Here is a 24,443-nt window from a genome sequence, read left to right as displayed (position 1 = left end):
TCTCGTTATAAAAAAATGCTCCAAATCACTAAACATCGTGAAATTCCTCTGCGGCTTATATGTTTATTATCCATCTACCCAAACCCTAGCTGACAAAATAGAAATAATTCAACGCAGAGCAATAAGATGCGCCTTGGGTTACCGTAACAGCACTCCAAACAACGTCATAACTGCTGAATCCAAACTCATGCCTATTAAGCAAAGAGCCACATACCTCTGTAAATGCTTCTTAGTCAAAACTCAATCAAATATTAACTCATCTACCTCTTATACTATTAAAAACTTTTTGAAAATCTGTAATAGAAAAACGAAGCACTTTTCTGTAAAATGTTTGATTAGCAATTGCATCCTTTCCACCATGTTAGTCAATGAAAGCTTCGAAACAAACGATAGCCTCCCCATGTATACGTATGAATATAGAACTGCTTACACGGCCATACCTGTGAACGTCGAAATGGGACGGAAAATAAAAAGCGCTACGAATCCTAATGCGATTCTTAATGAATTTATTGTTCAAAGCAATGCATTAGCCATCTACACCGATGGTAGTAAAATTAATGACTGCTCTGCTGTTGGTAGTGCTTGCTTGTGCCCATCTCATAATATCTGCATAAAAAAAAGTATCAATCCTCTCGCCTCAGTGTACATGGCGGAATGCATTGCTTTACTCGATGCCCTCGATGTAGCGAAGGATTTCACTAATTGTCAAATATAATCCTGTCAGACTCACTTAGCGCTTTGCAATCTCTGGAATCCACATATTTAAAAGATAATAACTACATTTTCAAAATAAAAGAAAAGTATAATCAAATAAAAGACTCTAACCCCAGTGTAAGCATTCAATACTTTTGGATTCCCTCTCACATAGGAATCCTCGGAAATGAAAAGGCTGACCAAGCGGCTAAAGATGCTGTGCACGAAACGGTTATCGATATTACAAATATTCCCTACTCAGATCTATATGAGACGTTCTATCGAGAAGCTAAACTAGAGTCTGACAGGATCTATCGTGAAAACAGTGTGAATACTGGCTTAAAATATTTCCACCTTTTTTATGATAGCAATAATAAACCTTGGTATGCGGGCAAAAAAATCTCTAGAGAATCCATAGTCACTATCAACAGATGCCGAGCTGATCATTACAATTTAGCGGATTCACTGCACAGGCTAAAATACGTTACTGATCCTAAGTGTAAATGTAACGCCGAAAATGAAAACCTAAACCACGTGCTGTGGCAATGCGGTCTCTATGACTCTTAAAGAAAGGAGTTGATCAAATCTCTCTTATCTGTTAATATATTTCCTTCATACAATGTTGAATCTTTTCTCGCTAATCCTGCAGGCATTGCGTGCCAACTCATTGTAAACTTCTTCAGACAATGTAAACTTAAAGTGTAACACATAGATCTTCGTTGTCCCTCTAGATATAGAAATTCCCCTGTAAATGTTTATTACTAGAATGATAATAACCCATATACTGTTTAATTACTAAGCTTACTCATGTATACTTACAACAAATTGTAAAAATGTATAAAAAAATGTAACTAAGATTGTAGCAGTGATAAACCAATAGGTGAAAGCTGCTTAATAAATGAAAAAAAAAAAAAAAAAAAAGCACCGATGTTTTTTCTTTTCTTTAGTGACCATTACAAAGCCATTATATTCGAGTATATAAATCTTTTATATTAAAATGAAAGTATGAAATATTGAGGGTTCGTTCGTGGCACGGTTGGTAGTTTGATTGACTTAACTAACAATTTTCAAGAAACTTTCGAATGTTTCTCTACATATCCAGTCTTCATCAGTATCAAAAATATTATTACATCGCAGATACTGACATCGCCGAAAAATGTGTTCTCTCGCTTGTATTGAGCGACACTGTATTCAAGGTAACCATTATACATACCCGAAAAATGTAAATATAAGCTCATATTTGGTTTGTAATTACATGTGTAAAAATTTACTCGATTACACCATATGTAATATGTAATTACATTATCTCCCGTAGTATATGTTATATAAAAAAAATGTATTCATTGATAATGTGGCAAAACAATGTTCATTCATTTATATGTAGAAAGATTACACAGGCACACAAAAAAAAATTTGAGTCCCGCCAACGAGAGTACTTATTCCTCATGTATTTTTGGTCATTGAGATCAAATTTGAAGTCAAAATTGCTTTATCAGGTGCTTTATCAATTTTTTCCATTTAACACCATGCTTTTAAAACTGGATTTTTCATTTTTCTATTGTGCTAAATACGAGAGTTTTTTGCATTAAAAAAAAATGGGACCTGATGGGTAAAAACGGACGACGGACTCGTATTCAACAACCAAAAATACATGATAAATAAGTACTCTCGGTGGCGGGACTAAAAAAAATTTTTTTTTGTGTGCCTATGTTATTACTAGTCAATCCCGGTTTAATTTAATAAACTTTTTTTGTAACTAAATTACCTCAACATTATCAACAGAAATGTGTTCATCGGTATCGTTTTTTATTATATTTGAAAATATTCAGAATTGTAATTCAACGAACTTTATTGATAGTATCTACTGGGATGATATTTGGACGCAACTTTCTATATTTAAAATTTTTAACATCAATTATATGAGTTTTTTTATCACTGAAATCAATTTCAACAGAACAAATATATATGCCTTAGTGAAGTGTTGGATTCAATTTTATTACGGGTACTTGAATGATAAAATAAATTGAGTTACTATAGTTACTAGACTATCGATTACAAATGTCAACTTGCTAATTTCCGGTTACTCTGCCACCATGAGAGAAAAAAAATCACCGTTGCTTTGTGGTGTTAGACATTTCATCTAGTTATTTCTAAGAGAGAAAGAGAGGGAGAGAGTGAGAGAGAGAGAACTAAAGTCACGTCGAGTCGAGCATATATGTCGAAAATAATACTTTTCGAGTTTCTGTTAGACACCATGCAGCTATTATATTTCTCTAGTGATCAATTCTTTTGCTTGATTCTCTGCCATGTTTTAATAAACATGGTGATAGAAAAAGACATGTATACTATATTTTACTATAAAATATTGAATTATTCACATATATAATTTTATTTTCTTGCATCATTTGATCAATTTCTTTTCAAGAGGATATACGCTCTTTATTTCATGTTTGTTGTCAAAAATTTTTTTTTCTATTTACTTTTACATCTTTATACCAACATTCTAGAAAACTTCTATTCATCGTGTACAAAGCTTTATTTAGTTTTATAATGCAAACTTGCTTAAAAATTCTAAATCGCAAAGTTTATTCTCGTTAATATTTACAGCAAAAAGTAACTTCTTCGAAGCTCAGACTATGTTGAAAATATGTGAAGATTATTCATCAGGAGCAGATGAAACTTTCAAAGAACTGAATGATAAAACAAAAAGACATGGGCGACACGCAGTCCTATATTCTGGAGATGAACGTGAAAATAGCACGCAATTTTCCACAAAGAAATTTGCTTCAATTAAAAAAGAGAAGGGAACTAAACAAACTAAAAAGTCAACAAAAAGTAATTTGACAGACATGTTGCCTCGGCCGCCTGATCGAAATTTATTGAATATTGCATCGACGTCGGGTAAAAGTTTTCACAAAACTGAAGAAAATAATGAAGAAGAAAGAATGAATTTTGAAATGGAAAATGGTAAGGGAAATATTTTGTTTTAATTACAACTTCAAATTGTTACAAATAAACTTGAATGGTAAGCAGAATGATTGTTATCGTAATAATGAAAGCGTGTCGCAATAGAGGTTGTAATGATGTGCATTACAACACATAAGAATCAGGCGGCTCTGCTGCACAGCACCTAAAAAACATCCATAGTTTTGACATTTGCCAACCGCCGCCCCCTTTTTCTCTCCGTCGCGCATCCGACCGTGTAAATTCGCGGGTAATTCCAGCTTGCTAACGCGGCCGATATTATTATCTGTTTTCGACTACCCTCGGCTGAGTAATCGGCATTGCAGGGTCAACGTCGCGATCCGACGGCACCCAGTGGCAGTCAAGCAGACACTCGCGTGTTGAGCAGACATAAGCGAGAACGAGACAGCTGACACATGCGGCTCTTCATATCAACCAGACCAAGGAGCACACTCATACGCGAGTCCAATGACGTCACGCAAAAAGATAAACGCGATTTACGAAATAAAAAAAAGGCGATCGACCGGAGAAACGAATTACGCGCGCCTTCCACGCGGACACTCACTCTAGACACAACATCGGGTAGAGTCTCGTGGACGTTTTTGCGTGTTTCGCGAATTAAAAACCGACGTAGACGCAGTGTGCGTATGTGTTCGAATTTCAATAGCTTGGCATACAAGTCGACGCATGTAATGATGAGACAAGAAATTTGTATATATACGTGATAGGGAACGGTAAAGAGATTTGCTTTGGTGACAAGTTTTCCATTACAAATATATATAAAATTCTGGAAAAAGTATCACTAAAAAGTACAAAATGTATATTTGAAAAACAACTCATAGTTTTTAACTATACATAGAATGAGTATTCAGTAAAAATATAATTTAAAGAAATAATTATTTTTAGATGAATTAGCGAGTTCAAGAAAAGGTTCAGCAGTCAAACTAAATATATTAGAGGATCAGCATTTCCCTGCTAGTGAGCCGTTTTTACCAAAGCATTGTAACAGGCTGCCGTTCGGTCTAAAACAACGGGAACGTACCTTTAAATGCGACTGAACGACGCCTTGTTATCTGTGTGCACGAAGCACAATAACCTACCTTGCCCGAAGTGCGCCTGCGCAGAGTCTTCAACTTACCCGAGTTGGGTTCCCCCAACTCGCCACTTGGCGGCGCTGTAGCTCGTACTATTAGCGCTGGTGCGGCCGCCACCGGAACCTAGGTTATCGACTCGCGTCTAGCGATACTTGCGCGATTCGTGCTTCGCAACCGGCGAATTCGAATCGGAATGTAAACAAATATATGCGCGACCTCCGGACAAAGGAAAAATACAATAACGGAAACTCGTTTCGACAAAACCAAGGGATGATTTATTAAATCAAACTAATTACACGGGGAAATAGCCGAGAGTCTAACGCACGCACGCGTGATTGACAAAACACGCTAATCGAGAGAGAGAGAGAAAAACCGCGATTGCCGCGAACTACCTGCTCGCACGCAAAACAAACAAACTCTACGCGCTCGCTGCGCGGATTCGCACGTAAAATTAACAACAATTAACAAAAGGGGAAAGAAGGTGCACCTACCGCAATATCAATGAGGATACGGTGGCCAACCGTATCCGACAATCAAACTGTTGATCGACCGACTCGCTGCTCGCTGCACTGCTCCCAATACTGTTATTGCTGTTGCTGCTGTCGCCTCTGGTGTTGCTGTTGTTGATGCTGCTGCTGTAACTGCTATCGCAGTTGCTGCTACTGCTATTGCTGCTGCTGCGGCTGCTGCTGCTGCTGCACACCTCACCCACGCAAGTCACAATGTCAACGTCAAGCGAACGAAAACACAAACTCGAACGGCTCGGAAAATGGAGGTTAGGCGCACGAACTGACTGAGTGGCACAGTCATACTAGCGCTCGGAGCCTCCCCTCCCGGTCATTGCCCCTTACGCGCTCTCTCTCTCTCGCGAACCGAACGCGGCTCACCTCGCTTAGCCGCTTATTACCTCGCGCGAGTCCTACGATTTTCGGCAATCGTTGCAGCATTCTAAGAAGCCATTTAATATTAGAAACAAAACAAGTGAGTCTGAAAAATCCAGATAATTGAAAAAATTACAAACAATGCTGCCAAATGAAAGTTTAATTTTTATTATCACAATGTATTGCATTAAAAAAATGGTTCATTAAAATTGTTCAACTGCTTCAATATGTCTTAATTAAAAAAAGAAGTATTATATCAGTTGTGGTATAAAATTTTTTAATGATTATTCCATTTTTGTCCGATACAACAAAAATTTTAAAATATTGTTATTTATAATTTTAAAATATAGTTATTTATAATAGTATCAAAACATTTTACAACATTTTCAATGAAGTTATTTGAAAAGTTTTGAAAAACTATGTATATTGGCGTTATGACATATAGCATTCTTTCGAAGTAATTTGCAGCGTTCGTTTAATCATGCATTCTATTATGCTTTTTATACATTAATTAAAATTGTCTCAATACATTATCAATGTTGATCGCAGACACGATCGTTGAGAACTATGACGAAATTGAAGATGCTGGAGAACCGTCTACTACTAGTAACTCGCCATGTACTACACTAAGGAAGCCATTAACAGACATTACCAATGATGCAAAAAGTTTGGCTACAGTTCCACCGCTTCAAAAGTTAAAAAAGAGTAAGTTTCATATCGCAAAGAGCTTGTCAGTCCATGATTTTTACGATTGCTTGACACGTAATTTATTTCATCTTAGTTTCAGATAATTCAACAGATATCCAACTTCTTCTTATTGTCAACGAGAACTTAGAAATAGTAAACGAGAATATGAACAAAGTTAGTGGAAAAGTAGATTTGGTTTTTGGTACGTATCTCATGTTGCTTTGCATACCATTTAACCAGCTCGCATATCAAAAGTAGGAGTAGTTTTGAATAAGTCTTATTTGTAGGTAACACATGTCGTTTGGTAACTTATCAGGCGAAGGAAAAAGTACTTGGATCAAGCCCGTCACCCAACGATTCGTCTGATTCCTCTTGGATCGAAACAAAAAGGACCATGATGGCTGTGTTTCAGAAAATGACTACGCTTGACCTATTTTTGGAGTTTAACCAGGAACTAGAGAATTCAGCTGACTTGAGAGCTAGAGTGGTAAGTTTATATAAATATTAAACTGTCTTGCCACGTGCATTTTATCTAATGAGTACGTTTTACACAAAATTATTGTGAGAAAAATTTGTCGTAGCTTTCTTCCAGTGGTTTAACTAAATAATATATGGTCGATATTACAAAATAAAACCATCCATAAATATTCATACTTACACATTTGGACCAATCAATTCCAGGGCGTTCTAAGTAAATGTTTTTGAAATTGTTACTTGTTTACTTTCTTTGACAACTGGAAAAGTTACTTCGCTTTTAAATACTTTTCTCTAAAAACTGACTAGTTTTGTATCAATAATTTTTCTTTTAGACAAACGATTAGAAAGATGTCACAAATATTTTACATCTGTGTGCTGAAGTTTTTATGACCTATTCCCCTATTTGAAACCGGACAGGCGCTGTGATCTCTGAAATAATTTTTTCAAGTTGAAAAATTTATTATAAATTTATAAAAGAGCCCGTCACCAATATTGAAATATTGGAAAGCATGGAGCTTCAAGTCGGATCTACGCTCAGTTTACACAAGAGTTTTGTAATGTTCTTAACAGTAATACTGGATATAATATGTTTTTCAGAAAAAATATTTAGAGGAAAAAATGGTCCTTGGGGAATGGCAATTGACGGCTCGTGAAGTATTGAACGCAGTAATGCCATTGCAAGTACAGCGGCTATACAACGGACAGGGTCAAAAAGGGACGAAAAAGGCCTTGATTAGAACCGAATTGTATCCCATTTTGGAAGGTATGTACCATTAAATAGCAATTGACTACACGACAATAGTTTTATTCCTCGCTCAGTATCGTATTGCACAATTTTCCACTCTATCACTGTCACAAATACACGGAATTACTCTGGTGATATAAAAAAAAGATTACCGTCTCGTATCAAAATTAAACTTTCTCGCAGCGGTATTTTTATGCAATTTTTTTTTGCTTATTTGAAAATGATGTTGAAAAAAAACCGCGGTATCATACTTTTCGATTAATTTTTTTTAATCATCACAAATATATAAAAATTGATTGGTAAATATATTTTGTTTGTTTGCAGGAATCGTTATAGATTCTTCGAAAGCTCAAAATGGTAAGCGAATAGGTGTTGCACAAGTTGGTGCCAAAGAAATCAAGTCTTATTACAGCAGGTACCTCAGAGGAGCCGAAGGGAAATTAAAAAGTCGTACGTATTTTTTATTGCATCTGATGCAGACTTTAAAATATTCGAAATATTCTTGCGTGTGAGTCAAATAACTGATTATTTTTCCATTTTCAAATTTCCATTTAATATTTGTAACATTTAAACTGAATTTTGTTTTATTTCTTGGAGAAAAAATGAAATTAAAATGTTTTCGTAATTATTTCTAGGTGCAAATAGTAAAAGGAAATACTCTGATTCTGTCGTGTCGGCGTTGCTGTTTGGAATTACACCAAGCAACCAACCAAAAAAATCTGCCAGAGGTAAACATAATATTAACTTTTTCTTAAGAATTGCTTAAAAATCATGACAACAAATAAGATTTTAAAATGAATTGAAATTTTAATGTTTTAGATAAATCCATGCCTCAAGAATCCCCAAAAGACGATGAAAATGAGACCATGGCGAATGATACATTTGCGAGCCAGGTGAATAGAGGAAATAATAATGAGTTTCAAGTATCTGCATTGATACATGAAAATGAAAAATTCTCGTCCAATGATGAAGTGAGAGTTAAAAGTAATCAGGTGTCTGGACACATCAACTCTTCTCCCCAGCACAGAACAACTGACGATGATGATAGCTCATTTGATTCGTAACTTTAATCTTTCACTAAGCTCGGTTTATTATGAAAGTTTTTATATTTTTTATTTATTTCAAAGCTTATTCTAGAAATTTTTCTTTAATGCAATCATCACTACAAAAGTACTAATTTTCGTTTCTTGTATTTTTTAATAATGTAGCTTCACATTCCAAAAAGAAAAACGTAAATAACGCTTAAGATCCCTCTACATGTATATATTGCACGCCAAAATAAATGTAGTAAATGGAGAAATTTGATAAATTACACATGTACAATTACTTAAAAAATTTCGGCTCTATCTAGTCGTTTCTTTAAACATATTTTTAATAAGTTTGTCAAAATCATATCATTGAGCTGTTATTATTTTTTAATTATTAGTAATCATGCATACAAATCCATTATAATTTCCAATAACCTAATGTACAGTGTCTTTGTAAAATAGTTTAGTTTGTTATGCCACGTAATCTATTATTTCTTGATAGTTCATTATTCTATTTCGTGCAAATCAAAAAGATGCTAATTAGAAAATTTCTCCCTATGTATATATTTTCGTATGCTATGTAAATGTAGAAGAATTTTAAACCTTTTAAGAACTTTTACCGCGATGCAAATACTATGTTAATTTTTTTTCATCGCTCAATTGAAGTTTGCTCAGATAATTTAATTTACTTTATGTTTTCTACCAATTGGTTATTTTCTTTTGTGATTTCATATAACTTTATCACTTTGTTAAGAATATGTTTCATCGAGTTTTTGAAAACATTATCACTTGACGGTAATTTTATATAATCATTATGCAAGAGTGGTCAGCCTCCGTGCGCCATGGGCTGGTCTCTGCTAATTTTCTGGGTTCTATCTCGGTCAAGAAAGCAGGCGCTGACTTTCACAGGCCGAAGTTCGCGCTGGCTGGGAAAGGTTGACACAAAGAAACGGACACTCTATTTCAATGACATTACATATGGCGATCTCATTTATTGACGCCTTTTCACAAATATCGCTACAAGATTAACTTCGCCGCGGCGAGCGCGCTCGCTCAGCCTTTCCACGACAAAAGTTCGCGAGATCACGCGAGCGAGATCGCTCAGCGTGCGCGATAAAATCAAATACGCTAATGTCCGTTATCGAGCGAGAGCTGGCGCGAGAGAGATGAATAGGTTTTCGACCTACCGGATGCCGACGGTCCGTCGGCAGAGAGACGACGCCGGCGAAAGCGCAGGCCCGCTGGTAACGGCGCCCTGGCGATGGCTGGGACTGCTGCAGGAGAGGCCGCAGCACGGCCTTTGCCTCGTGGACGGCGAATGATCGCTGCTTGTCCGGGCTCGACGTGGAATACCTGGCCCTCCTGGCAACTGGCAGTCGTACTTCTGGCCGTCGTTACTCTCTGGCCGAAAAGTCCTCTCGTTCCGACTCTCCTTAGGCGGCCCTAATTACTTGAGAGCTCGCGCCTAACTGCCCTTCTTCTCTCTTAATTTTCCAAGCCTCGCGCCGCCGCGCTCCCACTTCTCTCGCCGTCAAAATCAGTCAAAATCGCTCTCTCTCTCTCCCTCGCTCTTCTCGCTCTCACTCGCACTCACGGCGACACCTCGCCGATCGTCGCGCTCCTCCCTCCAGATCCTGCAACGACACAAGTATGTAGTCGCTATATAGCGTATACTTGGTCGCTGCGTTCATGCGAGGAGAGTGCCGCACACAGGGCCAGCGAGCATCGCTATAGCCCTGTCACAATTATCATACACACGGTGGTTACTTTACGAATATTGTTAACAATAAAAGCGTTGGACCCAACATATAATATTCAGCTGACATTTGAACTGTTAAAATATTTTTATTTAGTGGACCAATAAAGACATCCATGCAAATATTGTTTATTACCTACCTGTACGAATTTATTAAAAAAATTATTTGGAAAAAAAAATATATATATATATATATAGTAAATAACTTTGAATTTTTTTTATTTAAAGTTCTACAAACATTTTCAAAAGGTTTTTAAAACCCGCTAAAAACGTTGAAATATTCAAGTAATCCTAGATTTCTGTAGAAAACAACGTTTTCAAAACGTTTTTAAAACGTTTTGAAATTTTAATCAACCTAAAAATTACATGGGAGAAAACGTTTTCAAAACGTTCTAAAAACATTCTAAAAACATTTAGAAATGGCAACCAGCCTGGAAATTACATTGAAGAGAGCGTTTTCAAAACGTTTTTGAAACGCCCTAAAAACGTTGAAATATTCAAGTAATCCTAGATTTCTGTAGAAAACAACGTTTTCAAAACGTTTTCAAAACGTTTTATAATCCCAGCATTATCTAAAATACTCAAAAATATGCGGACATATAATACGTTTTCAAAACGTTTTCAAAACGTTTTCATCACCAAAGTCTCTAAACGTTTTAATGTTTTTCTGAAAATGTTTTAAAAACGTTTTCCAAACGTTTTTGTGTTATTCGGGTTGCGACGCTGCCGAGTCCATACACAACCCTATATAAAAAAAAAAGAAAAAGCTGCGAGCATATTACGCATCTATTTCTTTGATTTTTGGAATGTGCGACGTTGCATTTTCAGTTTAATTTTATTTTAAAATAAATATTTCAGCTTTTAATATAAGACTTAAATTTCAAATCTAATTACAAACAAACTTATACTTATTTCGCAAAAGTTTAAAATGAGAATTAGCATTATAATAAAATATATAAAATTCAGTTTTGTATTAATATAAAAATATAATATTTTTAAGGTTTTTAAAATGTAATTCAATACAAAATTCATGATTATTTTGCTATGTAATATTTTCAGATTAGATCTAAGTTTAATATTTGAAATTTGTAACATTAAAATCTCGTAGGATAATTAATTTTAAGTTAATTGTAAACTGGCAATCACTGGAATTATATCATGGAAATCATTAAGAATTCGTTAACAATATATACACACATACTTTTCATAATTATACACAAAAATAATATAAATAAGTAGGAAACCGTTAGGAAATAGTAAATGTTAGGCCAATTATTCGAATGAGGCCCAAAACTATAGATTTTTGAATTCTCGCCTCCCGAGCGTAAAGGGCCAATTAGCTTAGCCAAAAAGAAAAGCGCCGCCCAGTCAATTGGAAATCGCGCCAATGAGTCCCACTTAGGGGTTGGGGAAAGCTTAAGATCAAGAGAGGGAAACTCTGTAGCGAGGGTCGGAGGGTGCAGTTTTGTGCATAGTTAGTTAGTCTTTCCTGCGCAGCCAACTCCAATAGTTAGGAAGTAGGGAACCTCTTTGTATTTTGTGTCCCACTCTAATAGTGCTGAAGCGAATAAAAAAAAAGGGAACCCAATTCAGAAAACTCCTAGTGATTGCCAGAATTATTTCCGCCGTCAATAAAAAGTAAGTTTTCAGGTTTTTAAATATTTTTGTTTCATTCAAGAAAAAATAATACATCTTCCTTTTTATTTCTAATCTTTTGGGTTAAGGTTACATTTTGCAAAACTAATTAGAACCTTTCCAGCACATTAACTCGTCAACCACAGGAAAAAACCTCTTGTGTGCGAACAGTTTTTGTGTTACCTTTCCTATTTTACGGATTTATGTTTGAACCTTTGAAAGTTAACTTTTATGCAGACATTAGTTGTTCAGACATAGATGTTGTAACTCATATTCCTAAAAGATTTAGTACTTGTCAGAATTAGCAATAAACAAGCTCTTTCCCAGCTATTGCACGAAAGTGTAGGCTAAAACAGAGCGCGTTTTAAAGTCGTCACGTTTATAGTTAATAAACAATTAATTAATAACGTTCAACGTCACAGTGGCATCACTATCCACCTTGTAAAAAATTCACTGAACTTTTCTATAATTCTCGTGGAACACACATACAAAAAAAGGAAAGATTAGATAAATAACATGATTTGTAATCTTAGAATTTTCAAGTTCAAACCAAAATGCTTATAGGTTTGTCAAACTAGAATTCTGTTGTCAAGTATTATTTAGTATTGAAATAAATGACATTTTTTAAGATTATCATTTAATACTTTATTGATCATTGATATCACAGCATAGCTTTGCTTAACATATGTATCTGAAAAGTAATACTCATTTTACTTTTATTTACCACCCAATGTTCATCAATGAAAATATAAAAACAAGTAATGACTGTAACAGCGTAGTTACGGTAAGGCAAGAAATTTACGACGATTCACGCGATTAGCGCAAGGGCGCCAGGCACTGAGGGGAAGTGAGGGAGCAGTGCCTCTCCTTTAGATATGGCTAGCTCTAATATTGAAGAGCGGGAGTAGGTTCCTGTGAATTTACCTAGAGAAGATGGGATAAGGAACTGGAGATTGCATACAATTAAATGTCTATCATAAAAATTAAAGTAAATGATAAATGTGAGATTTATTATAGAATGAACAAACAAATACTCGTTAATTAAATTAGGCAATTAATCGTGATGGTATTCGAACAAATAATAACATGATAATGAGCTTCGACTTACTCATTTAATTCGACAGCTAATTAAACAAAAGATTTCAAAATTGTAATTTTAGAACTTTGGCTCTCTTCGGCTTGACCGTACGATAGTCAAGCCAGGCATAGAGGAAAACAAAAAGATTCTAATAACGCGAGGTCACTTACAATCGCTAATGATATAATTGATTCGCCAATAGTCAAATTTCCATTTAGAGTAAGATTTGAGCCACACACATGAATGATTGAAGCAATTTAATAAGCATGAAATGACTGTTACCTTCATTGCTTACAAAGCTATGATAATTCACTTACTGATACATGCTCGCTGATTAACACAGAACAAGACCTTTGACGGTAGGTGATTATTTAGGCAAAATAACGACAAACAATGAATTGTAATCACTATGATTGAATGAGGCACACTTTAGCCAATCAAAGAATGAATTTGCAATACAATTTCGAATGCCGGAGAAAGCGTTATCTCGGCGCAGTATGATGAACGCGGGTTTAGAACGTCCGGCGTTGACCGCAGCCTAGAACTCTCTGCCGAATTCCTTTTCTTCTCCGTCTTTGCTAGCATTGCCCCTCATCTCGTTGTACTTAGCTTCCGAGAGTGGGCTTGGTAATTGTTTGTGTGTACTTGGTAAGTGTGTTGTAAGTGTGGTGTGACGTCATATGGCCTTGACTCAGGGAAACATGAAATAAATACAAAATATGAAAATATCGTGTGACCTGTACTTTCTCAAATACGTCGCGAGAGCCAATATTACTCATTGCGCATGAGAGAGTCAGCAGCGGTCAATTAACCTACCGCTGCCTGATCTTGTCCCATGTTACATGACATTACAAAAGATGTTATGAAAAATTTTTTTTTCATTAGGTATTTAAATTTTATTAATATATTCCGCATACACATGGTATGGAATTAGTACTCAAATATCCTAATTATAAAGTTTATGTATTTTATCAATGATAGTTTCTTCAGCTTTATACAGTTTTACGCATTATAGAAAATAAACAGATATTTAAGTATAAACAGTAATAAAAGTGTTTGAAAACTTATTTAACTCTTTTTAATGTTTTTAATTCAAAGAAAACTTTTTTATGTTGTATAATTATATTGGCTGTCACTATCGTATAGTGCTTTATAGATCCGCTAAAGAACTACCTCTGTCAGACAGTATGAAAGTGTCTTTTGAGATGTGGTCTGTTTATTCAAATCAGTACATAGAAGTAGGAAATGTCTCTGCAAGTGGAGAATACTTCAGTAAAAAGTTGCTAATTGGATATCAACAGAAGTCGAACAAACAAGACTATACATCTATAATCTCTGGAACCTTGATATCTGTACGAAGGCTGCTAGGCTGTTTATTCGAGCAAAACCCCGAAAAATTTGTCCTTCCCGATAAACTGAAAGAATTTACTATAGCAATGAATACTGCAAAATAATAATTATAATTTTATTTCTATAGTTTATTCAGATCTTGATACCAACAAAAAAACACTTTTAACAAAGTTAAAAGTAAAAAGTTGCATGAATGGTTTTGTAAAATTCTACCATTATACTAAATTTTACAAAGTACTGTTGGTTAGACAGTTACCTTATATTACATGTTAGCATACACTCTCATCAAATCACTATTTAAATTATTTATGTATCTCACTATGTATCTTCTCAATGAAGTTTTATTTTTAATTTTTTATTAATTGTTTCTAAACTTTTGAAAGTAGTGAAATCTATTTTATAGTGGCACGAAGGCTGATTTGTTTTATACACGTGGCCTAAATAAATTAAGTAAATACGTATCTAGCAAATCAATGTGTCTGGTATTATTTGGAAATAAAACAGATACTGTAAACTATTGTTGAATTTGAACTTGTAGTTGAATTTATTTGTAAATATTTTTTATTATCACAATTCTAAAAATTACACATTGAAATACTTAGAGATTTGAAAGAAGTGATAGAATAAAAATGAATGTTTTAAAATGTTATTTGTAACCTTTACGTTGAATACTAGTCACCAATAATTTATATACATTTTAGATAACTTTCATTCTTGCCGGGCCTCTTGCCTGATTATAATAAATCAAAATTTCTCTTCTGATTAGAATAAATATTAATTATAAAAATTACCCCTCATTTAAATGTTATTACATACTTTTCCAATGTGAAAAATGAATCTGATGTATGAAAATAGATATTGACATGTCATTATCAAACGCACGTATTTATTTTGCGGACCAGTAGATGGCCTTCAAGTTGCTTTCTACTACCGTCTAGTAAACTTCAGTGGATTATTAATGCATTCTTCAGACTATTTGTATTCTTCAGACGATTCGTATTACCAATGACTTCACGTTTTAATCAGTATTCAATTCTTCTGATCTAAACTTGTCATGTTATCTATATCTATTACCATGCTTCTACAACCGATATACTTAGTTTCAAGAAATTTGACGATTTATCCAAAAAAGCTAATATCTGGATATTGTAGTTATATCAGTATTTAATTCTTCTGATATAAACTTGTCATTATCTATTACCATGCTTCTACAACCGATATACTTAGTTTCAAGAAATTTGACGATTTATCCAAAAAGCTATTATCTTGATATTGTAGTTGTAAACTAAAAATAATGACGTATAATCATTGATATACACATATATAGACGAGTAGAGTTAAATTATACGATAACATGCATAGATTAAGTCAGTAAATTATATGATATATAAAATTGCTGGAAATACAACCTTTATTATTATATATTAATTTTTTGTTTATCTATGAACTTGATACTGTTGGCGAAGAAGCCCGGCAAGAATGAAAGTTATCTAAAATGTATATAAATTATTGGTGACTAGTATTCAACGTAAAGGTTACAAATAACATTTTAAAACATTCATTTTTATTCTATCACTTCTTTCAAATCTCTAAGTATTTCAATGTGTAATTTTTAGAATTGTGATAATAAAAAATATTTACAAATAAATTCAACTACAAGTTCAAATTCAACAACAGTTTACAGTATCTGTTTTATTTCCAAATAATACCAGACACATTGATTTGCTAGATACGTATTTACTTAATTTATTTAGGCCATGTGTATAAAACAAATCAGCCTTCGTGCCACTATAAAACAGATTTCACTACTTTCAAAAGTTTAGAAACAATTAATAAAAAAAAATAAAAATAAAACTCAATTGAGATACATATAGTGAGATACACAAATAATTTAAATATCCGTTTTATTTTCAAATAATACCAGACTCATTGATCTGCTAGATACTTATTTACTTAATATAAATTAATTAATTATTACTTTTGAAAGTAGTGAAATCTATTTTATAGTGGCACGAAGGCTGATTTGTTTTATACACATGGCTTAATTATTTAATTATTTAAGCCATGTGTATAAAACAAATCAGCCTTCGTGCCACTATAAAATAGATTTCACTACTTTCAAAAGTTTAGAAACAATTAATAAAAAATTGAAAATAAAACTTCATTGAGAAGATACATAGTGAGATACTGCAACGATTGCCGAAAATCGTAGGACTCGCGCGAGGTAATAAGCGGCTAAGCGAGGTGAGCCGCGTTCGGTTCGCGAGAGAGAGAGAGCGCGTAAGGGGCAATGACCGGGAGGGGAGGCTCCGAGCGCTAGTATGACTGTGCCACTCAGTCAGTTCGTGCGCCTAACCTCCATTTTCCGAGCCGTTCGAGTTTGTGTTTTCGTTCGCTTGACGTTGACATTGTGACTTGCGTGGGTGAGGTGTGCAGCAGCAGCAGCAGCCGCAGCAGCAGCAATAGCAGTAGCAGCAGCAACAACTGCAGTAGCAGCGGCAGCAACAGTAATAGCAGCAGTATCAGTAGCAGCAACAACAACAGCAGCAACAGAATTCGAGGTGGTACCGCGAGCAGCGAAGCAGTTTAATAACAACGTGTTATTTGGATACGGTTGGCCACCGTATCCACGCCGTCATCGCGGTAGGTGCACCTTAATTCCCGTAATTAATCATTGTGTTAATTTTGCGTGCGAATCCGCGCAGCGAGCGCGTAGAGTTTGTTTATTGCGTGCGAGCAGGTAGTTCGCGGCAATCGCGGTTTTTTTCTCTCTCTCTCGATTAGCGTGTGTTGTCATTCACGCGTGCGTGCGTGAGTCTCTCGGCCAATTCCCCATGTAGTTTAATTAGCTGAATAAAGAGCATCTTAATCGTTATATTCGAGTTGAACAGTCGTTATTTTGTCATTCCTTTATCCGGAGGTCGCGCCAGTGTTTATTTTCAGGAGATTCGAATTCGCCGGTTGCGAAGCACGAATCGTGCGAGTATCACTAGACGTGAGTCAATAACTTAGGTCCCAGTGGCGGCCGCATGAGCGCTACTAGTAAGAGCGACAGCGCCGCCAAGTGGCGAGTTGGGGGAACCCAACTCGGAAAAGTAGAAGACTCTGCGCAGGCGCACTTCGGGGCAGGGTAGGTTACTGTGCTTCGAGCACATAGATAACAAGGCGTCGTTTAGTCGCATTTAAAGGTACGTTTGCGTGATTTCAGACTAAACGGCAGCCTGTTACAATACATAAATAATTTAAATAGTGATTTGATGAGAGTGTATGCTAACATGTAATATAAGGTAACTGTCTAACCAACAGTACTTTGTAAAATTTAGTATAATGGTAGAATTTTACAAAACCATTCATGCAACTTTTTACTTTTAACTTTGTTAAAAGTGTTTTTTTGTTGGTATCAAGATCTGAATAAACTATAGAAATAAAATTATAATTATTATTTTGCAGTATTCATTGCTATAGTAAATTCTTTCAGTTTATTGGGAAGGACAAATTTTTCGGGGTTTTGCTCGTATAAACAGCCTAGCAGCCTTGGTACAGATATCAAGGTTCCAGAGATTATAGATGTATAGTCTTGTTTGTTCGACTTCTGTTGATATCCAATTAGCAACCTTTTACTGAAGTATTCTCCACTTGCAGAGACATTTCCTACTTCTATGTACTGATTTGAATAAACAGACCACATCTTAAAAGACACTTTCATACTGTCTGACAGAGGTAGTTCTTTAGCGGATCTATAAAACACTATACGATAGTGACAGCCAATATAATTATACAACATAAAAAAGTTTTCTTTGAATTAAAAACATTAAAAAGAGTTTAATAAGTTTTCAAACACTTTTATCACTGTTTATACTTAAATATCTGTTTATTTTCTATAATGCGTAAAACTGTATAAAGCTGAAGAAACTATCATTGATAAAATACATAAACTTTATAATTAGGATATTTGAGTACTAATTCCATACCGTGTGTATGCGGAATATATTAATAAAATTTAAATACCTAATGAAAAAAAAAATTTTTCATAACATCTTTTGTAATGTCATTACTTGTTTTTATATTTTCATTGATGAACATTGGGTGGTAAATAAAAGTAAAATGAGTATTACTTTTCAGATACATATGTTAAGCAAAGCTATGCTGTGATATCAATGATCAATAAAGTATTAAATGATTAAATGATAATCTTAAAAAATGTCATTTATTTCAATACTAAAGTTTCTTTAATTCTATATTACATTGATGATAGAATAAAGACATTTTTTCCACATGTATAAACTTACAATAAACTGTATATTTTTATTTCATTTTATATACAAATTTCACATTGGTGTTATAAGTAATCATTCACCAGCACTAGATAATACCACGTCAGAAACTGATTCCCTATCGCCAACTCCAATTGTTTCTATATCTTTCGAATTAAGTTCTGGCCACATTTTCAATCTATTAGGGTTGTTGACTGGTACAACAAATGCTTCTGATTCAAGTAATCTTTTATAGATAGAGTCAGCATCTTCCACTCGACATATTGTAATTGGCAAAGCCAAATTTGCAAATACTGTACACCTATTTTATAACATTCAATAAATAATTGTCTACTGAAGATATTTTATGATGTGAAATAAACAAGTACAAGCTAGTGTTACCTTATAAAAGTAGAAACATCTGATTGTCCAGCCCAAATGAAAAACATTCTTGGAGTGTTGACACTCTCCTTGGCAGTGTTTTTAATAATTCATCGGTTGTTAAAAAATGTAAAATTTGGTCAGGTTGAATAGTACCTGGCGTATCATAAAACCATCTACCATTTGCATATTCATCAGCTGTTTCATCTAAACCAAATTTATTTGGTTTCTGAAGATCAATGTGAGTTGAATTTTGAGATTTTTTCAAGGCTGTCTGAATTTCTATATTTTTTTTGAATGTATGCACAATGCGATCTAAGCAAATAAAAATAAACTTTATAACAATTCAAATCATTAATACTTTAAATAGGAAACTTCAATAAATTTAAAGTAGTACCTGGCCATGGAGATGTTGTTGCTCTTTGTACTAGGTCAACAGCTTGTGATTTACATAAATCTGACTGTAATAAATGATTGAAAAGTGTTGATTTTCCTGCATTGGTGCAGCCAACTAGGTAAATATCACTTGTATTTCGTTTTCATCTTCAGGAGTTAGATTGCCTTTCTCTTGTATATTTTTGATTTTACTGCTAAGCTTATCTCGCTTCTCTTCTAAAATATGTTTGTTGGACAGTACATATTGATAATAATCCCAAGTATCTTTCAATGCTTTAGCATCAATATTTGAACCTCTTAAATTAAGTTCTTTTTGTAATTTTCCTATGTCACTAAATCGATTAGTGAATTAGATTGTGTTTAGTGTAAAAATGCCTTACAAACCCTGACATTTTGTATTTGTATTTAAACAAATATTAATAATATTTTACAATATTTTATATAAACACTTACGTCTGTAGATCAATTAAATTCAACTGAGAATTGAGCTTATACTGGTCACAAACACAGAGCATTGAGCTTACACAGCTACTACTGGTCACAAACACAGAGCAAGTCACTGCGCAGTATCAAGTACGCACACAGACCTGCGCAGTAGACAAAACTGAAAAACTGAAAAACTGAATGATGACTGGAGAAAAAAAAAAACTGGACCATCATAAACTAAAAAAGTATAAAAAAAATAGAAATGGGTATTTTTTTCAGTCGGTTTGGTTATTTGTATATTCTGTTATACAAAAAATAGTACAGAATATAGAAATTATTAGTATGGGATATTGAACTGATTGAAAAGTATTCAAAAATGTATATACCTGACAAAGTATGTTGTGATGAACACTCGAATAATCAATTCCTTTTTTTTTGATAATTAAAGTATTCATGAGAAGATGAGATATTTTTTACAGATCCTACATTTGGAAGGATTGCCAAGGTCAATTAGTGGCACCTAAAAATAGTCACGAACGTTTAAAGCTACTGAGATATGAGCTTATAATTCAGATCAACTCTATTGTTGAAGAATTAAGATTTTATGTATGTTCAAATATGTTCATCAGTTCCACTGATTAATTTCCTCGACATTGCTAAAGCTCAGGGTAAAAGTATATATAATAAAATATAGTTCAGCAATCCTATTAATAGAATATCTTATCAAGTGTCAACTATCCAAACTAATTTAACGCTTCTAATCATCTCATCTACTAGATACACAATATCGCAATTCAATCACCTTAAATTATACTTATACAATACTTAATACTCAAATTGAGAGACTTATATTATAAACTATATTTTATAAATCTAATATTTACAATTTCTATGACGCATGTGTATTGGCTTAGCTGTGTCTCAGTTAGAGACCCATAGCCATCTAGTAAAGCGAATTCAAGTTTTCAGGTAAAGCGAAATTTGTATAAAAATTTAAAAAAAAGTATGTAATTTAACATGTAAGAACTCACCAAGCTGGTCAATTTAGACCGACTGGGTCTTAAGAGTTCTATGCTGAGATTTCTTCTGGGAAATGTCAGATAATAACTGCAAAGATCTCATGAAAGACTTCTTTCAGAGACTCCTGATTCTTTTTCTATTTTTATACGTTTTCCATATTTACTTATTCATTTGCATACCGGGCCTCTGTAATAAATTACAGAAGTGCCGGATAACAATGAATCGGGTTTTCTACTTTTTACAAACGCACTATAACACAAAATGGCAGAACCTTTCAATATTTACTTATTCATTTGAATACCGGCAGAGTGGAGTTTCGTTTCGATGGTTTAATCGAAAAGAAAAGGAGCTCCGAGCTCCCAAGATTCAGCCAACTTCAGTTCGATCCTCCAAAGAGCTCCTCCCTATTCCACTTGTTCCGCTCGTCCAATTCAAAAATTTGTGTTTACATTTCTCTAAGCCTGCATTCGCAACGTTGAACGCAAAATTATTTTCGAGGAAAAGCCGGATATAATTCAACATGGTAATTTTCTACAAATAAACAAATTAATATTGATTTAAATTTTATACATAAATTCAATTTTAACGATAAGGGAAAACGTTAATATTTTACAGAAGAGAGTAGTGTTAGAAATATTGTTGGTGACAAAAGAAAAGGCTTAACTATTACTAGTTATAAAAGACTTTTATTTATAATGAGATTAAACTGAAAAACGTGGAATATGCGTGTGCACTAGGGTGGAAATTAATTTTTTTTTTACTTCGGGGACCCGCTCCCCGGGCAAAAATCTCTTCTATGCCCTCTAAAAACTCTGCGCAAACATAAATCAGAACTTAAAAATTGATTTAACCCGTGCCGCACAACATCTTAAGATTTTCCATGTATTTTAAATGGGAAAAATGAGTAGGTTTGTTCATCCTCACAAAGGCTAGTCTAAATTTCGGATTTTCATTTTTAAAACTATATTTTCTCGTGTATTTTGAGCCGCTGAATCGAATGACCGTGTCAGTTTTTGTCTAGACAGCGATACAAAAATGTTATAACCAAAAATTGTCGGAAAATCCGAAAAATGAGTGACAAAAGGGACTTCTAGCTGACCTTCAACGGCCGTAATCAATGAATTTCGTTATCAGCAGTATATTTTTTCATGTATTTTCAGCCGCTGAATCGAATGGTGCCATTAGTTTTTGACCAGCTGTGCGATAAACCAGAGTTACAAACCTACATCGTTTAAAAACTTCGAAAATTAGTCAAAAATGCAGATCATTTGCTTACAACCATAGCAGTGATTAAAAGAATCCATAATTCTTTTTCATCAACATGTATTTTTGTATATTTTGAGCTGCTGAATCGAATGGTGTCGGTAGATTTTCTCTAGGTAGCGATAAACAAAAGTTATAAGCGAAATTTGTCGAAAAATTCCAAAAATTAGCGAAAAAAAAGAGAATTATCAAATTTATGACGGTAAAAACGATCAATTTTTTTTCAATAATATATATTTCTATGTATTTTGAGTCACTGAATCGAGTGGTATTATTTGTTTCCTGCTAGCTACGCGATAAATCAAAGTTACAAGCCAAAACCGTTGGAAAACTTCAAGAATTCACTGAAGAAAGCAGATAATTTGTTTATAACCTAGCTATTCAGCAAGACAAAATTGTTATTTTTCTCGTGAACATGTATTCTTGTTAATATGCGAGCTATAATATAGAGTCTTATTATTATATGAAATATTCGTAAATAAATGATGGTATTTATACTTGGCGAAGCGGCCTAAGAACCTGACTTGTGGCTCATGAGTTTGACCGATAGGGGCGCTGAAGCTCACTATTCCGACAGTTCGTAGTTCAAGACCATCAATGTTCGTTTTCATTCCTCGACTCGAAAAGGTTTCTATGCATCGAGTCATGTCACTTGTCTCTCTACGGTTAATGGTTTAAGAAAAGTTGTAAACAATGTTCATTCTCCAATGTGTTATATTGAAAAATCTTTTACAAGAGAATTATAAATGCATGTGTGTTAATCAAAAGTTATAGTCATGACGTGGTTAGGAAATAACTGTACTTTGAAATAATGATGAAAGTCACAAGTCATTTATATGTAATTGAAGTGATTGTTATTTCATAAATATATTTTGTATGTAACGTTTTTCAAAGTGTCTTTCATATTACAATGAAGATAGTTCTGTACTCACTTATTCATTGTGTGTAATAACACAATTTATAAATTGATCTGAGTATGCAAACTGCCAAGATTAGCAGATGCATGTTATATTTATCTCTGATTTTCAATTTGGATGAAATACGTGCAAGAATATTTTTAGGTATGTTTCATAATTTTAATATTGTTATCATTATTCATGATATTTTATTCAATGTTCCATTGAAGGGACCAGTCAGTATTAATGATAGAAACTGGAAAATTGTAAGTTCTAGCGATTAAAGTTCTACAATATAGAAATATCTGAAAACACTTTATCCCAGACTTACAAAAATCTGCTAGCACTTTGGACCAGTACTTTCTACTCCGTGTTTATTGTAGTCAATCCACTTAAACGTAATACTTTGACGTGTAATCTTTTTTTCTACGTTCTACTTATCTTCTATATTTATCATAGAATGTCGGATCAACATTTCAGCTCTATACATTAAAAGCTGATTTCAGAATTTTGCAGCAAATGTGTCAACTTTGGTGAAAATCAATAGTGGCTGAAAATCACTCTGAAACTTTTAAACACTTCAATTGATTTTTCATCACTGAAACATAATCTAATTGATATATCTCACTAACGCACCTTATTATCCATCATTTTGTTTCCTTGAAAAAAAATAAAACAAACAATATCTTGCTGACTACAAAGACTTTGAGTTGTCCTTTAATTAATCTGTGAAAGTTTTTTAGTGACTGATACGAATGGCACTTTCCTTGAAGAAAATGAAACTTTCCACGTAGAACTTGTTATTTTAACCATGAAAAACTGTTAAACAGTAAATTTTGATCTCAATAAAATATATATTATGGCTAATTATACAAGAGCAACTCAATAAAAAAATAATTAATTAAAAATTTTCAAAAACTATTTTATTTTTTTCATTGAAGTTTTGCTTTTGCTTTCTGCAGGTGTCAGAATATTATCAATTGATAGATAGAAGAATATGGTCACTACTAAGTTTAATAAAATTTTTAATCATGGCTTATAATCTACGTGAGAAGGTCGACCTTATTGGATTTTGTAGCAATCAGATAGTAGCGACTGATAATTTACCAACGATCAGACAAGTTTTAGCTGTTTTATTTTACAATCTTCGTAGAGTGTCGAGTACATTGCGTGAAGCCGCCAAATTAGTTATTGAAGAGTGTGTTATTATTTGGAAGAAAGCTTTAATATACAAAGATTGGATAAATGTATTGAGAAGTTAGAAACTGAGTATAAACGTTATAGACTAATACAAAGAAGCTCTGCACGTAGATCAGACCATCAAGTACAGAAAGAAAAAGAATATGAAGAAAGTATTGATAAATTATTTGATATTGCCAGTGCAAACGCCTTGGATACAATGAAACATGAAAATGACAAG

At 33.8% G+C, this 24,443-nt stretch overlaps 1 protein-coding gene across 1 annotated transcript; it reads left to right on the top strand.

The window, feature by feature from the left end:
- The first annotated feature begins 400 nt into the window (after nucleotides 1-400).
- On the top strand, nucleotides 401-8,605 carry LOC131664171 (uncharacterized). The gene is made up of 10 exons (XM_058935059.1): nucleotides 401-575; nucleotides 869-1,192; nucleotides 3,301-3,660; nucleotides 6,182-6,337; nucleotides 6,414-6,521; nucleotides 6,607-6,806; nucleotides 7,394-7,559; nucleotides 7,866-7,991; nucleotides 8,177-8,269; nucleotides 8,361-8,605. The coding sequence occupies exons 1-10, from the start codon at nucleotides 401-403 to the stop codon at nucleotides 8,603-8,605; spliced, it is 1,953 nt and encodes a 650-aa protein (XP_058791042.1).
- Nucleotides 8,606-24,443: the final 15,838 nt, after the last annotated feature.

Source organism: Phymastichus coffea, unplaced genomic scaffold, assembly GCF_024137745.1.
Source record: "Phymastichus coffea isolate CEN01 unplaced genomic scaffold, Cenicafe_Pcof_1.1 PCOF00042, whole genome shotgun sequence".
Taxonomy (NCBI): domain Eukaryota; kingdom Metazoa; phylum Arthropoda; class Insecta; order Hymenoptera; family Eulophidae; genus Phymastichus; species Phymastichus coffea.
The sequence above is the reverse complement of the archived record's forward strand: the minus strand, read 5'-3'. Positions and strand labels throughout refer to the sequence as shown.